A 14,045-nucleotide genomic window follows, 5' to 3' on the forward strand; every position below is an offset into this window, starting at 1 on the left:
TCTTTTTGCAGGAGCCGAGTCGGAGTACCCCGGTGTCCCCAGGTCTGCCCGCACCGCGTCGCCTCGCCACTGCACCGACCCGCCACGGCCCCGCTAGCCTGACTTCACCGCCACCTGAGGTATAACCACTCTTTCTTGTTTATGATCTATCTAATCCGATCTTATTGTTTATGTCTTGTAGGTGATTGTGCAAAGATGGCGGGCCGCAGAGCTTTGCGGGCGGGTCAGGTCGCTTTACGACACGGGGGGCAGTACACCAGGGCCCTCAGGTGAAGCTGGGGGGTCGGCACCACCTCAGGGGAGGAGGAGGAGGGCGGGCCGGGAGGAGGCTAGGGCACCACCCGCCCTCAGCCTGCAGCAGCAGCAGCACCAGAGCCCGAGCAGGAGCGGGAGGGAAGAGCAGGTGGACGAGTAGGCTCAGCAGGGAGAGGCCGAGCTGCAGGCCGAGCAGGAGGCCGAGCAGCTGGACGAGCAGGAGGAGCGGGAGGACGAGCAGGAGGCCGAGGCAGGAGGACATAAATTGTTATCCAGTTTGTGCCTCTGCTTCTGGTGCTATTGCAGAACTCATCGAGGTAAGAGTCAATGCAGTATTTTCCATTGTAGTCGACTTGCACCTGGAAGTATAAACTGAAATATTTTGTCTCTGATTTTTTTTTCAGAATAGTTATGCTCCACCTGACTGGCTTGTTCTTTTGCAAGTGGTTGTTAAAAGAATAAGTACCGGAGACGAAAATGAGTCTGCTTTTCTGTTTAAGCTTCTGGGCACAATAGTTGAGGGTGGACAAGAAAAAGTTCTATCTCATATTCCTGAAATTGTGTCTAACACTGCTAATACTGTAATGGAGCTCCTGCCCCCTGTCCCAGATCCTTGGCCTCAGGTAGTAGTGCATCTTTCTTTTGTGTGGTCAATATTTTGGTACTTTGTGCAAGGAGGTTAAATCACCATATGCCTGCTTTTAATCTTATGATCAGTTATGACTTTCATATTAACAATATTATTTCTGGCCTTTGTTAAATTATGGACTAGCTGATTCAGTATACATATTGGTACTAAAAATCGGACACAAGAATCTCAACTTACCTTGTAAACTTCTTTCAATAGAATAATTAATACGATAAAAATTCATTTGGAACTACTGACAGCTTACTTTTTTAAAAGAAATGCATGTTTCTCAGTCGTGCCCTTATGATCACCTTTCATCATACCCAGTATTACTGGTGTATTGGATTCCTTGAGGAAATCCCAACAACACTATTTAATATATCTGCTATGTAGGGTTGTTGAACAGGGTTTTGCAGCCCTGGTAGCAATGGTTCAAGCTTGGGAGAGCTCTGCACCAGATGAAAACAAGACACATGAAAAGAGGGTCTGGCAGTCAGGCCAGTCTGCTATTGCTCAAACAATTTCATTACTGTTACAAAAAGCTTGGTTGTTGCAAGTTGACAATATGGTATGTTACGTTTGCTGTTGACCTGTTGTCTTGAGGTATTCATGCAGTGAAATTTGCTTGACTGTTTTCAACATTCGTTTCAGGTGAACATCGGTTCTGCATTGCCACCTCCGTCATGTGTAAATGATGCTTCTGTGTTACTTGAGTTTGTCATGAGTTCTGTTACTTGCATGGAAGAAACTGCAAGTATGAAGGTCTTTGAGCTGGTAGCTATATGGGCTGACACTATTGCTAACTGGGACTCCTGGGAGGAGATGGAGGATCAGGGTGTTTTCAACGCAATTAAAGAAGCTGTCAGTTTCCACCAAAGATTTGACCTTGATGGTTTCTTCCTGAAAATGCTTCCATCGCAGTCTGAAAATGGTTCACAGAGTTCAGTCATTGGTCGGGTTTCTAATTTTGTGACTAAGGCAATTGCAGCTTACCCATCTGCAACATGGAGGGCATGCTCATGCATCCATACACTACTGCACGCTCCAAATTTCTCCCTTGGAACACAAGATGCTAGAAAAACTATTGCTGAATCCTTTGCACAAGCAGCATTTTCCCGCTTCAAGTCTATATCTGACAGTCCTGCTGGGCTATGGAAACCACTATTGTTAGCAATATCTTCATGCTACATTTGCTATCCAGATGCCATTGAACAAGTCTTGAACAAATTTGATGGTAATGGTTTTCCAATCTGGACATCTGCATTGGCACAAGTCTCAAGCAGCTCATTCAATCCTGGCCTGTCATCTGAATCCGAGATCAAGTTAGCTGGTAAGTGGCTATGTACAGATCACTGCATTGTTTTACGCTGTTGATATTTTCTCTCTCTGACATCCTATGAACATGGGTCATCTTTTAATTGTTTGTTTCCTTGATGCAGTGCTAACATTATCAACTGTGATTAACCATCTTATGTCCCTTTCCATGGGTGGCACCAAAGTGTTACAAGACTGCTATGTATCACTGATGGAATCTTGCATTCAGCTGAAGGAAGTTCAAGAGGATGGGGACAATGATGATGACGATGGTGCTGAAGATCTTGATGATGACGGTGAAGACGAAGACACCGAAGACGATGATGAGGTAATAGAATGAAGACACTGCTTTCTATATTTTTTTGTCAGGCTTAAGCACACTGCTTATAAGATAAATATACTGCAATTAGGATTCGGACGACGATGATGTGCGGGAGGAAACAGAAGAGGAATTCCTTGAAAGATATGCACTAGCTGCTGCGGGTGAGTCAATCGAGGCTATCGAGGAAGGAGACATTGACGAAGAAACCCAAGACATTGAATTGGGTAAGTTCCTTCATCTGTTACCCCAATCTGCTTTTTTGCCTAAAACATGTGGGGATAGTTTCATGACCACTTGCCTCTTGAGTAAACGCAGGCTCTCTAGATGACGTGGACATACAAGAGGTGGTTATTTCCCTGATGCAGAAACGTCCTGCTTTGCAGGCCCAAACGTTTCCAGACAGCCTGGTTGAAAGAATTACAGAAATATTCCCAGAATACGAACAGTTTTTCCAAGTCCATCGACAAGCTTAGAGTATAGGAAACATGTGCAGATTTTCCTTTTTGATATGTTTGTATGTCTTGTCATTTTTTGTTAGCTTAAGTATTTGCCCTTGAGCTCTGTTCTGAGAGGTATTTTCTTGTCAGATATGTAGTGACATTTCAAATTTTTATTTTCCCTTGATGTGAGATGTGAGTGATAAGACATGCGTGATGATGTCCGAGGGTTACATATGTGGTGTGGGCATAATTGTAAAACATTATATCAGTTCGTCGTTCTACCATTTTGCCATGTTTTTGCACTGTCTCCATTTTGCCATGATTGGAGAGGGTGGACGGGGATTGTGGTGGGGCTGTTAGATGGTCTCGGGAATGCTCGGGGTGCCGCTCAATTGGAGCTCGAGCTCCACGTTAATGGTGGAGGTATCTGCGGCAAGAGATGACATGTGGGGTGCAGGAGCCAGTGAGACCGGGAGGGAGAAACGCGGGCTTGGCTTGATTGGTTTCTGGGCCACCAGTAACCAGCCTTGCAACGGAGAATGTAGGGCATGGGGAGGGAGTTGGGCTGGTGGATTTCGGCCCGAGGAGAGAAGCAGGTCAGGCTGAAAAGATGATGGAGATTTATGTTGGTTTTGAATTGAATTCGGCCCAGGACAGATTTTGAAGATTTTATAGATTCGCAAACTAATTTTGAAACTAATTCTATACTATTTGAATCTTGCAAACTCTCAAACATTAAAATTTGATTAAAAATAAGTATATTTTGAACTTGTTTCAAACCATTATCTTCTCATACCTTTCACACATTTTTAATGTCTTTTTAACCTGCTTTTGCAAACCTTTTAAACTATATTTTGATAAATCATTTAAAACTATTGTGAAGCTCTTTTGAAATATTTTAGAACCCTGTTTTAAATAATCATTTAAGGTATTTTGAATCTAGTTTTGAATGACAAAATAAACAATTTCAAAACCCCTTTTTGAAACTTAATTTCTCACCCTAGTTTTTGAAATATACAATTATTTTGAGAAATTTAACCCCCCTTTTTAAGAAAGTTTTAAAACTATTTAATACACATTTTCAAACACTTTTGGAACCCATAAGTGAACTTGTTTTTTAAACTAGTTTTTGTAAAATAATATTTATCTTATTACACCTACCCTTTGTTGCACTTCAATATTTACAAGTGGTGAATAAGTCTTGGAGCTTACACATGCATGTTCTTAATTTTTCATAATTCACAAGTGCAAGTACAGTACCTATCCAAGAAGGTGAAGTTTGTGGTTCAACCAAAGCCGTCACCGAGTACTGAAACATATGAATTCATGTTTTCACATGTGTGCGTTTTGTTGCTATCTTTGGTTTCAATAAAATGGGCATGTGAAAACATGAACTAGGTGCTTTCCTATTTGGACTTTTATCTATGAGCCGCTAAATCATTGTTTTTATTTGTGTTACCCAACTACATCATAAAATCAGCAAAAATTATAGTGTGACATTCACCTACATGAAAAGTCTCATTTGCTTTGTCGGTAGCATAATGGGTAGTCAAAGCAACAATTTCCCTGCCAATAGAGAACCTATAGGGAAAACTATTCCCCGTCGATTTATGTTGACATGAATAAAATCAACAAACCTGATGCTGCATAGTTTTTTCTGTTGGCCAATAGTAAGAAAGTATCGAGAACTGTTTTTGATGGTTAATCGACATGAAATTTTTCTAGACGTTTGGTCCCTAGCGGTATTTTCATACTGGTTTGCTGTCAGGAAAATACTTTGACAGTTTTGCTTATTTCATTCCTTGACAGTTTCGAACCGCTAGGAAAATTCCAGTCCCAATAGTGTTCATTCGAAACAACTACGAATAATTGAACCAGAACAAATAAGATTGTTGCCCATATCAACATACGATCATTAGCTAGTGATGTTTCCAAACATAATACTCCACCGTCTGTGAATGTACGTAGCTATATTCTTAGACGGAGAAGTAATAGTGGCACTACATGTCTACATAAGCACAAAATACAACCATCTTAATAACAAGTCTCATGATACAGATAAAGATGACACGACACTACATGAATATAATTCAAAGTACAGTCAACTCAAGTACTAAACTGTGACTACCATGGATATGGGGATGAAGCTGAAGTCTTGCTATAAAGTAGTAGCTATACCAGAATGATGTTCAGACATCCTTAATTAACCCGTGACAGAACATGAGCCTCCGGTGGCTATTGCCTTCACTCGCTTAAGCTCCTCCACCACCTCAGCCATGGTCGGTCTGTCATCCAAGTCTTCCTTGAGGCATTGGACTGCAAGCTTACTGATCATGTCGAGGCACTCCATGTGATGATGAGATCAAGCGTCATCACCAGATAAGATCTCTTCATCGTACAACTTCCGTCCATTTCCCTCGTCCTTGCATAACTTGATGAAGTCTATGTAGAGGCTATTTTCCCCATCCTTTGCGGGCTTCCTTGTGACGAGTTCCAAGAGCACCACACCGAAGCTGTAGACGTCGCTCTTCTCCGTGAATCGGCCAGACTTTATGTATATCGGGTCTATGTAGCTCATGTCTCCTGATACACACCACTTGGAGTACCTGCTAGCGACAGACACAAGCTTTGCCGAGCCAAAGTCAGAGACCTTAGGAGTGAGATTATCATCGAGGAGGATATTGCCTGACTTGACATCACCATGGACATGGTTGTGGCCACCATGAGAGTGCATGTAAGCAAGAGCTTCCGCTGAGCCGATGGCAATGTTTAGGCGCACTGGCAAGGGCAGCGGGTGCATCTTGCCTGTGCCATGAAGCACGCTACAAAGGCTTCCTCTGGGATAAACTCGAAGACAAGCATGGGAACGTCTGTCTCTAGGCAGCATCCAACGAGGCGGACGAGGTTAGCGTGGTTGATGCGGAACTGGAAGGTGATCTCGTTCACGAACTCCTCCTGCGGAAGCACCTCGCCTTTCGCAGTGGAGCACTTGACGGCAACCTGTTGGGCATCACCAGTGATCCCTATGTAGACCTTTCCAAAGGCACCTTCTCCAATGGAGTTTTTGTAGCCGTTTGTGATTTTCTTCAGCTGACCCTCCGTGAAGATGTTGATGCCCATACTCTTGAGTATGTCACCACCGTTTTTGTCAAAAAACCTCCTTTGCTTTCGCCTCTTAGCCTCTAAAATCACGAGAGTTGCTAGGGCGATGACAATAAATATTGCTGCAGCCACAGTGAAACAGGATCGATTGTCAATCATACAGTTGCATATGCAGACCATGCATTATTCCTTCCTGAAATTAATTTGTGCTAAAACTTGTCTATTACATTTTCTTGCCTGTAAACTATGCAACGATGCAAAGCAGAGAAGAATTCCTACCTTGGTAATGTGGTACCTGCCAGTGACCGACCGCTTAAGATGTATCTTCCTAAACCCTAAAGAAGCCACACTCATGACATGGTGGGATGATGAGCGCAAGGTGGATGATGATAAGATTGCATACCCTGCTGATTGTAGTCAGTGGCAAAGGTTCGATGAGAAGCACAAAGAATTCAGCGATGACCCAAAGAATGTACGGTTTGGCTTGAGCATTGATGGAATGAATCCCTTCCATGAGAGGATGAGCAACCACAGCACTTGGCCAGTGATCTTGACCATGTACAACATACCAATGTGGTTGTGTCAGGAGAGAAAGTACCTTCTCCTCACTATTCTTATTTTTGGCCCTAAACAACCAGGCATTGATATAGACGTGTTCCTCGAGCCTTTGATGCAAGAAATGGAGAGGCTATGGAGGCATGGGGAGCCGATGTACGATGCGTTCCGAAAGGAGGACTTCATATGTAGAGCAATAATATTTGTTACTACCAATGATTACCCCACGCTGTTTGCTTTGTCTGGACAGATCAAAGGAAAGATGGGTTGCTTGGTTTCCTTGGATGGTACTACATGGGTGTACCTGGATGCATCCAAGAAGATAGTTTACCTAAGAAACCGACACTTCTTAAAGACAAGTCACAAGTACCACAACAAATTATTCTTTAGATTTTATGACAACAACCCAGAGATTGAACCCCCTCCGGAGAGACGTCAAAATGGAGAACACGTGTACAGAATGGTGAAAACATACGTGTCGTCTATGGAAAGAAGAATCTAGATGGGACGAACAGTGATAGAAGCACACCTCCTATCGAAGGCGTACCTTTCAAGAAACAGTCGATCTTCTTTCAGTATCTGCCTTATTGGCCAGACTTAGAGGTCCCCATGCCATTGATGCTATGCACATGCAGAAGAATGTCTTTGAGAGTCTTATTGCTACCTTGATGGACACAGGCAAGTCAAAGGATGGTCTGAAAGCACGAAAAGACATGGTGCAACTAAACATGATGCCACAGCTTCACCTGGTACCTGAGGATAATGGAAAATACACTCTGCCCATGGCGTGCTTCAACCTAACACCAGACGAGAAGAGAGCTATATGCACTTTCTTGAGGGGGTCAAATTCTCAACTAAGTTTTCAGCAAATGTGAAGAAGCTAGTGTCGATGAAGGACTTGTCAATAATACACTGCAAGGCTCATGATTGTCATGTGATGCTGATAGTGTTTCTACCTATTGCAATCAGGGCTATAAAGTCAGAGTTCTTAAAAATGGTCATCACCCGCATGTGCTACTTCTTTTCGAAGATCTCACAAAAGACGATAGGCAAGCAAGAGCTGAGTGACCTACATGAATTTATGGTGGAGACACAAAACTAGCTAGAGATGTGTTTACCTCCTACTTTTTTTGATACAATGCCATATCTCATGATTCACATGGTTCATCCGATACAGGCGCTAGGCCCTTGCTACTTGCATGAAATGTGGTCCTACAAGCGGTTCATGTCAGTTCTAAGTCGATACATGCATAATCGAGCATATCCAGAGGGCTCCATGATAGAGGGTTATAGTACTGAAGAAGTCGTCGAGTGCTGTCAAGAGTACCTAAAAATACAGAAAGTGATTGGTAAACCCGATTCTCGTCATAAGGGTAGGCTGGCTGGGAAGGACACCAGTGGTAGAAAAGTGTTCATCGACCATGATTACAAAGAGGTGAGTCGGGCGCATTATAGTGTCTTGCAGAGTACACAACTGATGCAACCGTACATTGATGAACACTTGGTTATCATTATGGCGGAGAGAAATGGTTGTTCGGATGATTGGGTCATGAAACAACATAAGCAATGACTAACTACATGGTTGAAGGACCAAAACATACCTCCTGGAGAAACCATAGACTCTATTACCATCAGTATGTTGGCGGAGGGGCCATCGAGACAGGTGACATATTGGAATGCTTATGACATCAAAGGGTATACGTACTATACCAACGCAAAGGATAGTAAATATGTGAACCAAAACAATGGCGTTCAAATAGAGGCTCTCGATGGGTTGGGGCGAAAGATTCAATACTTTGGCATCATTGAAGAGATATGGGAACTTGACTATGAAAGGAATACAACAGTGGCCCTATTTCGATGCCGCTGGATCAAACAACACCAACTGAACAAGATCGTATTGAGAGTCCTGGACCTCGAGAATCTAGGCTACCAAGATGACCCTTGGGTGCTCGCTTCACAAGTTTTCTATATGTCTGACCCACAAAGTAACCTCCTTCCGAAGAAGAAGACAAAGCACGTGGTTGCCTCCGGGAAACAGCAACATTATCGGAGTTGATGGCGTGGACGATGTTGAAGCTTACAATAACTACGATGAGATGCCGCTATTCACAGACTTTCATAAGAAGATCAGTGTTGTGGAAAAGAACCTACCCAAAGACATATTGTTATGGGAACAAAAAGGTGTCAAGGGGAAAGTCGTTACAGCGGGCTAGCTAGTTGTTGAACGTGGAGTGTTTGTGTAAGTGTGTGTTCGTAAGACTTTATTTATGCATGCGTGTGAGACAATATATTTATGTATGTGTGTAAGACTATATATTTATGTATGTGTGTTAGACTTCATTTTATGCATGTGTGTGAGATTACCCTTTGCAACATCCAGATGAATCTATTTCAACATCCACTCTATTACTACTAAAACTTTATGAAATCAGTTAACACTTTATGAAATGAAGAAATGGCCAAAATAAAAGTAGGAGATAGTGATGTGTTCAATAACTTTTATATTCATCACCATTACAGCTGAAATCATTTAGTGGTTGAAAATCAAGCTGTCATTTTCTGAAATTCAAAATTTGAACTAATCAAATTTTGTCAAATAAAAAGATGACCAAAATAAAAGTTGTAGATAGTGATGTGTTCAACAACTTTTATATTCATCACCTTTACAACTGAAATCATTTAGTGGCTAAAAATCAGGTTTGAAGCTGTCATTTTCTGAAATTAAAAATTTGAATTGTGCAAAATTAGTGACAAAAATAGATGGACTAGACTAAAATGATAGAGCATGATTTTAGAAAATTTTAGGAAGAAAAACCATCATATTTGGAGTTAGTATGAGGAAGAAAAACTAGTTACAAGTTTTAGCCACAGATTAAAAGAGAAATCACACTTGTTCATCGTTGATCATTATAAATAGTTGTGATTTTTCTTTTTAATCTCTGGGTAAAATTTGTAACTAGTCTTTCTCCCTCATATTAGCTCCAAATGTGATGATTTTTTTCCTAAAATTTTCTAAAATCATGCCCTATCAAGTTACTGTGTTGATTTGGTCATTCTTTTCGTTGGACAAAGTTTGAGCAATTCAAATTTTCAAATTTAAAAAAATAACAAGTTCTAACGTGATTTTCAACCATTAAATGATTTCAGCTGAAAAAGTGATAAATATCAAAGTTGTATAAGTCATGAAGATCTACATCTTTTATTTTGGTTATTTTTTAATCTAACAAAGTGATAGTAAACATTGTTTACAAATCAACATGTCCTCTCGTATAGTTCATGAAACTATGAGTCATATGTGAATTTGTGAACAATATTTACTAATACTTGACACATGAAGAAGTGACCAAAATAAAAGTTGTAGATAGTGATGAGTTCAACAACTTTTATGTTCATGACTTTTATTGTTGAAATCATTTAAGATTTCAAAATCTTGTTTGAAGTTGCCATTTATTAAGATTCAAAATTTCAACAGTTCAAATTTGGTCAAATGAAAAGATGATCAAAATAAAAGTTGTACATATTGATGAGTTCTACAACTTTGATATTCATGAGTTTTCAGCTAAAATCATTTACTCTTTCAAAATATTGTTTGAAGTTGAAATTGTTTAAATTTTAAATTTTAAATCGTTTAAACAAAGTCACATGACAAGATGATCAAAATAAAAGTTGTATATGTTGATGAGTTATACAACTTTTATGTTTATAATATTTTTATTTTAGGTCATTTAATGTCCTAAAATTGTAGTCGAAGTTTTAAAATTCAAATTTTTAAAATTCAAATTGTAGTCACATGACAAGATTGAGTTATGTTTACAACATTTATGACTACAATTGTTTTTATATATATTTGTGCATATATAGAATAATACAAAATATTATGTACATTTACTTTGTGTTTTTGTGATTTTAAAATACAGAATTAATAATTTAATAAAATAGAAATGCATTATAGGGGCGGCTAGATCAGGAACCGCCCTTACAAATGCATTTGTATGGACGGCTGGATCAGGAACTGTCCCTAGAAATGCATTTGTAGGGGCGGCTGGTTCAGGAACCGCCCCTACAAATAGTCCTGAGTATAAAATCGGGGGGCGCTCGGGTGAAAATGTGTTGGCGCTCTCTTCTTCCTCCCGACGCCGTAAGCCTGCCCATAGTGCTGGGCGACGACCTCAGCGGTGGCCGACCCTCCGCGCGGCGGCAACCACCCTTGTCCTCCTCCTTCTTCCTCCTCCTCCTCCTGGTCCTCCACCACTCCCCTTCCTCCTCGCGACGCAAGGCAAACGGGTCGCGGCGATGCAGACGGCGGCCTAGGGTTTGGCGTGCGGTGTCCTCCTCGCCTCCATGCGGTGTCCTCCTCGCCTCCTTGCCGGTCACCGCCCTCCACCTCGGCTTGGTGTGCCGTACACCTCGTCATTGGCAGCCTAGGGTTTGGGCGCGGGTACGGGTGCGGGCCTGACCAAGTGGCAGGCGGCGGCGCTGGCGGGCGGTGGCCGGGTGGCTGTGAGCGGCCTCCATCTACGACCTCACATGCCGGACGCTCACGCTTGTCCAGTCGTGGGTCACGCGCCGAGTGCACGCCAAGATTCTAAGCTTGAAGTTTCTTCGTCGTCCCACAGGTATGATATCTTTGCCTTTGCCTTCTCCTCATCTCCATCTAGTGTTAATCACTAGATTCATCTTCCATCATTTTTGCTGCTGCCAGTTCCCAGTCAGTAAACTGTGATCTCCAGGGTAGTTCATGAGACAAAATCTTGAAACTTTACCCTCTCCTAGGACATCAAAGTCAGCAACTAAACTCTTCTGATGGTGTGTATGTAGAGCCTGAAGTCATGGTGGGGATTGGGTCAGACCTACCTTTGATATGTAAACCAGAAACCTGACTTTCTTATGTCAAACTGTACAAGGTGAACATCATTTATCTTTAGTCAATTTAGTCGGTAACACTTTCTTTTTTCATAAGGATCGATCGGTTGTCCATTTGTCCTAGTCCTACCCAACAGTCGTTAGATTCAGCCACTTAGTCCAGATGATGGTGACATCTCTTTAGTAACCACACAATCAAATCTTTGTAGAATCAATGAAAACCCTTCCCGCAATAAAAAATGAAAACCCAACCAGGCATAATATAATAATCCTCTCTTCAACGAAAGGAGCGATGAACGAACTGGGTAGGAACACCCAAAACACATCAAAGCTCAGGTCAGAGTAGCAAAAACTATAAAACCTGGTCATGACCCTCGGTATGTACAGTCGATACTATTAAGCCCCCTGCCATGGATTTTTTTCAGCCAAAAATGTGCAAGGCAACTATATATAGTTATCTCCAATAAAGTGTTTGTCTCTGAATTGACAGCTTAAACGTGAGACTTGGATAAGGAGCATCCCAATCCAACACAACTCGCAGCCACTCACTCCAGATAGTAACATATCCACAGCAATCACACAGATTCTGGAATAAAAATGCAGGCCTTTAAGTGTATCTTAGACAAAACCTGCACTTTCTTACTCTCTAAAAAAAACTGCAGAGAGATCCGTGTGGCCAAGCTTTAAAAATCTGCATTCACCTTGGGCCATGTTTTTCCTAGAATATTGGTTACTTTTACTAGTAGTATTTCATATAACCTTTCTTTGTTTATAAAGGAAATGCTTGCATTTGCTATCGGAGTGGTTAGTGGTAGGTGCAGTTGTAAATCACTTGCTACCTGCCTCTGCAAAAGGGCTAATAATCCACTAACACTCGGTACTATACCACATAGGATTATTTCATCAATGAACTAGTAGGTAGAACTCCCCATGTGATTTCTTCCTCTCTGGCACTCCCCATGCGATTTCTTCCATGTGGTTTCTCTCCAATCTATACCTAGATTTGTACCCTGGAATTTTCATCCGAGTAGTAGACAAAAAAATCCAAGCTCTCAACTTTACATTGTATATTCATCCTTTTGTGTTAGTTGCATTCAGAAAAGAAAAAAAAAAATCTTAAATCAACATCGAGGGTGTGACACTTCCATCTGGAGTGTCTTACCTCATTGTGACCTTTTGCTGACTTACTGACTTACTGACACTTCCATCGAAGGTGTGACCTTTTGCTAATTTACTGACTTGTGACCTTTTGCTGCTGCCAGTTCCTTTTGCTGCTGTTTCTTTACATACTTATATCCTTGCACTATTTCAGTTCTTTTGGAACTTCAGGATGATTTCAGTTCCTTTTATCTTATATTTATTTGCTACCTCATCCCTTTTACTGTCTACCGATGTCTTATCTCATTAAATGAGTATGAAACCCTACTCAAACTGGCTTTAGCCTTCAAGGTCATTCACACTTGTATTTTTAAACCCCACTCAAACTGGCTTTAGCGTTGTTTGTGTACTAGGAGCGATCTTAGACTGAAATGCTCATCCTTTCAGTGAAATAGCAAGTGGCATCAATTTGCTATTATTAAGTGCAAGTGGCATCCATTTCAGCGAAAGCGCACTATTAACTTTTTTCTGTTTCGTCATGGGTTCCTGTTTTGGCAATTTGAGTATTGGAATTGTGGTTAGAATGATAGGTGTTTGCTTTCTGCTTAAAAAGTGATCTAGATATATAATGCTCGTCCACTCTAGTGGCTTCTGTAATTTAGCCTGGCAACTTTAAGCTGGTCTGTTAGCCTTCCAAGTTTCATGCACAAGTCATATTGAGGTATTGAGGATTATACTAATTGGTCTTTCGAGCTGTCGTACCCTGACTACCGGTAAGCAAGTTAGATTGGGAGTGCTGTCGAATCCATGTTGTCAAGGATCATGTGCCATCATCTTGTACTTAGTGGTGGAGGTTCTTAACATGTAGCACTAAGCTGGGGTATCTGCATATCTGCAGCTGTTGGGATCATATTCCTGTACCCTGCTGTGACTTGTGATCTTTTGCTGCTGCCAGTTCCTTTTTCTTAAGTGCATTTCGCTTATGGCAGCAGCACAGTGAGGCTTTAATTTGTGCTATTTCTTTAAGCAGTAATTGTTATTTCAGCTTTTAGAGTCTGGTTAGCTATGTTATCACATTTTAGTTTTAGTTTATGTTTGCTTGTCAATTTCAATTTCATTTTTTAGTAGCTATCTCCATCTGTACCTCTCTCTCTCTAGTGTGTGCGTAGCAGCAGCAAGGGTGCTCGGCCAAGCCTGCTGATCCTCCAGGCCATCTCTGGTGTGTGCGTAGCAGCAGCAGCAAGACTACTACTACTATACTGAACTACTACTTACTCTACTCTACTGAACTACTACTACTCTACTTGCTACTGCTAGCTACTCTTATCAATTTTAGATTTTGATCTGCAGGGGTCTTCCAACCATGTGGCAGCAGTCAAACTATTTTTTGGCTATTTTTCCTATCCTCAATATTGGGAAAGCAGCAGTTGCTTTTTTTACACCTTTTCCTTTCTATGTTTGCTAA

The 14,045-nt window shown here is 41.3% G+C and overlaps 1 protein-coding gene and 1 pseudogene across 1 annotated transcript; one reads left to right on the forward strand and one right to left on the reverse strand.

Moving 5' to 3' along the window:
• Nucleotides 1-1,282: 1,282 nt before the first annotated feature.
• On the forward strand, nt 1,283-3,242 carry LOC136534959 (uncharacterized). The gene is made up of 5 exons (XM_066527310.1): nt 1,283-1,451; nt 1,535-2,213; nt 2,323-2,525; nt 2,608-2,743; nt 2,835-3,242. Exons 1-5 carry the CDS (start codon nt 1,311-1,313, stop codon nt 2,990-2,992), a joined length of 1,317 nt encoding a protein of 438 aa, XP_066383407.1. The 5' UTR covers nt 1,283-1,310; the 3' UTR covers nt 2,993-3,242.
• Nucleotides 3,243-5,162: 1,920 nt separating this feature from the next.
• LOC136534958 (putative wall-associated receptor kinase-like 16) lies at nt 5,163-6,241 on the reverse strand (annotated as a pseudogene).
• Between the last annotated feature and the right edge of the window lie 7,804 nt (nt 6,242-14,045).

This window comes from Miscanthus floridulus, unplaced genomic scaffold (genome assembly GCF_019320115.1).
Source record: "Miscanthus floridulus cultivar M001 unplaced genomic scaffold, ASM1932011v1 os_2427, whole genome shotgun sequence".
In the NCBI taxonomy this organism is placed as follows: Eukaryota; Viridiplantae; Streptophyta; class Magnoliopsida; order Poales; family Poaceae; genus Miscanthus; species Miscanthus floridulus.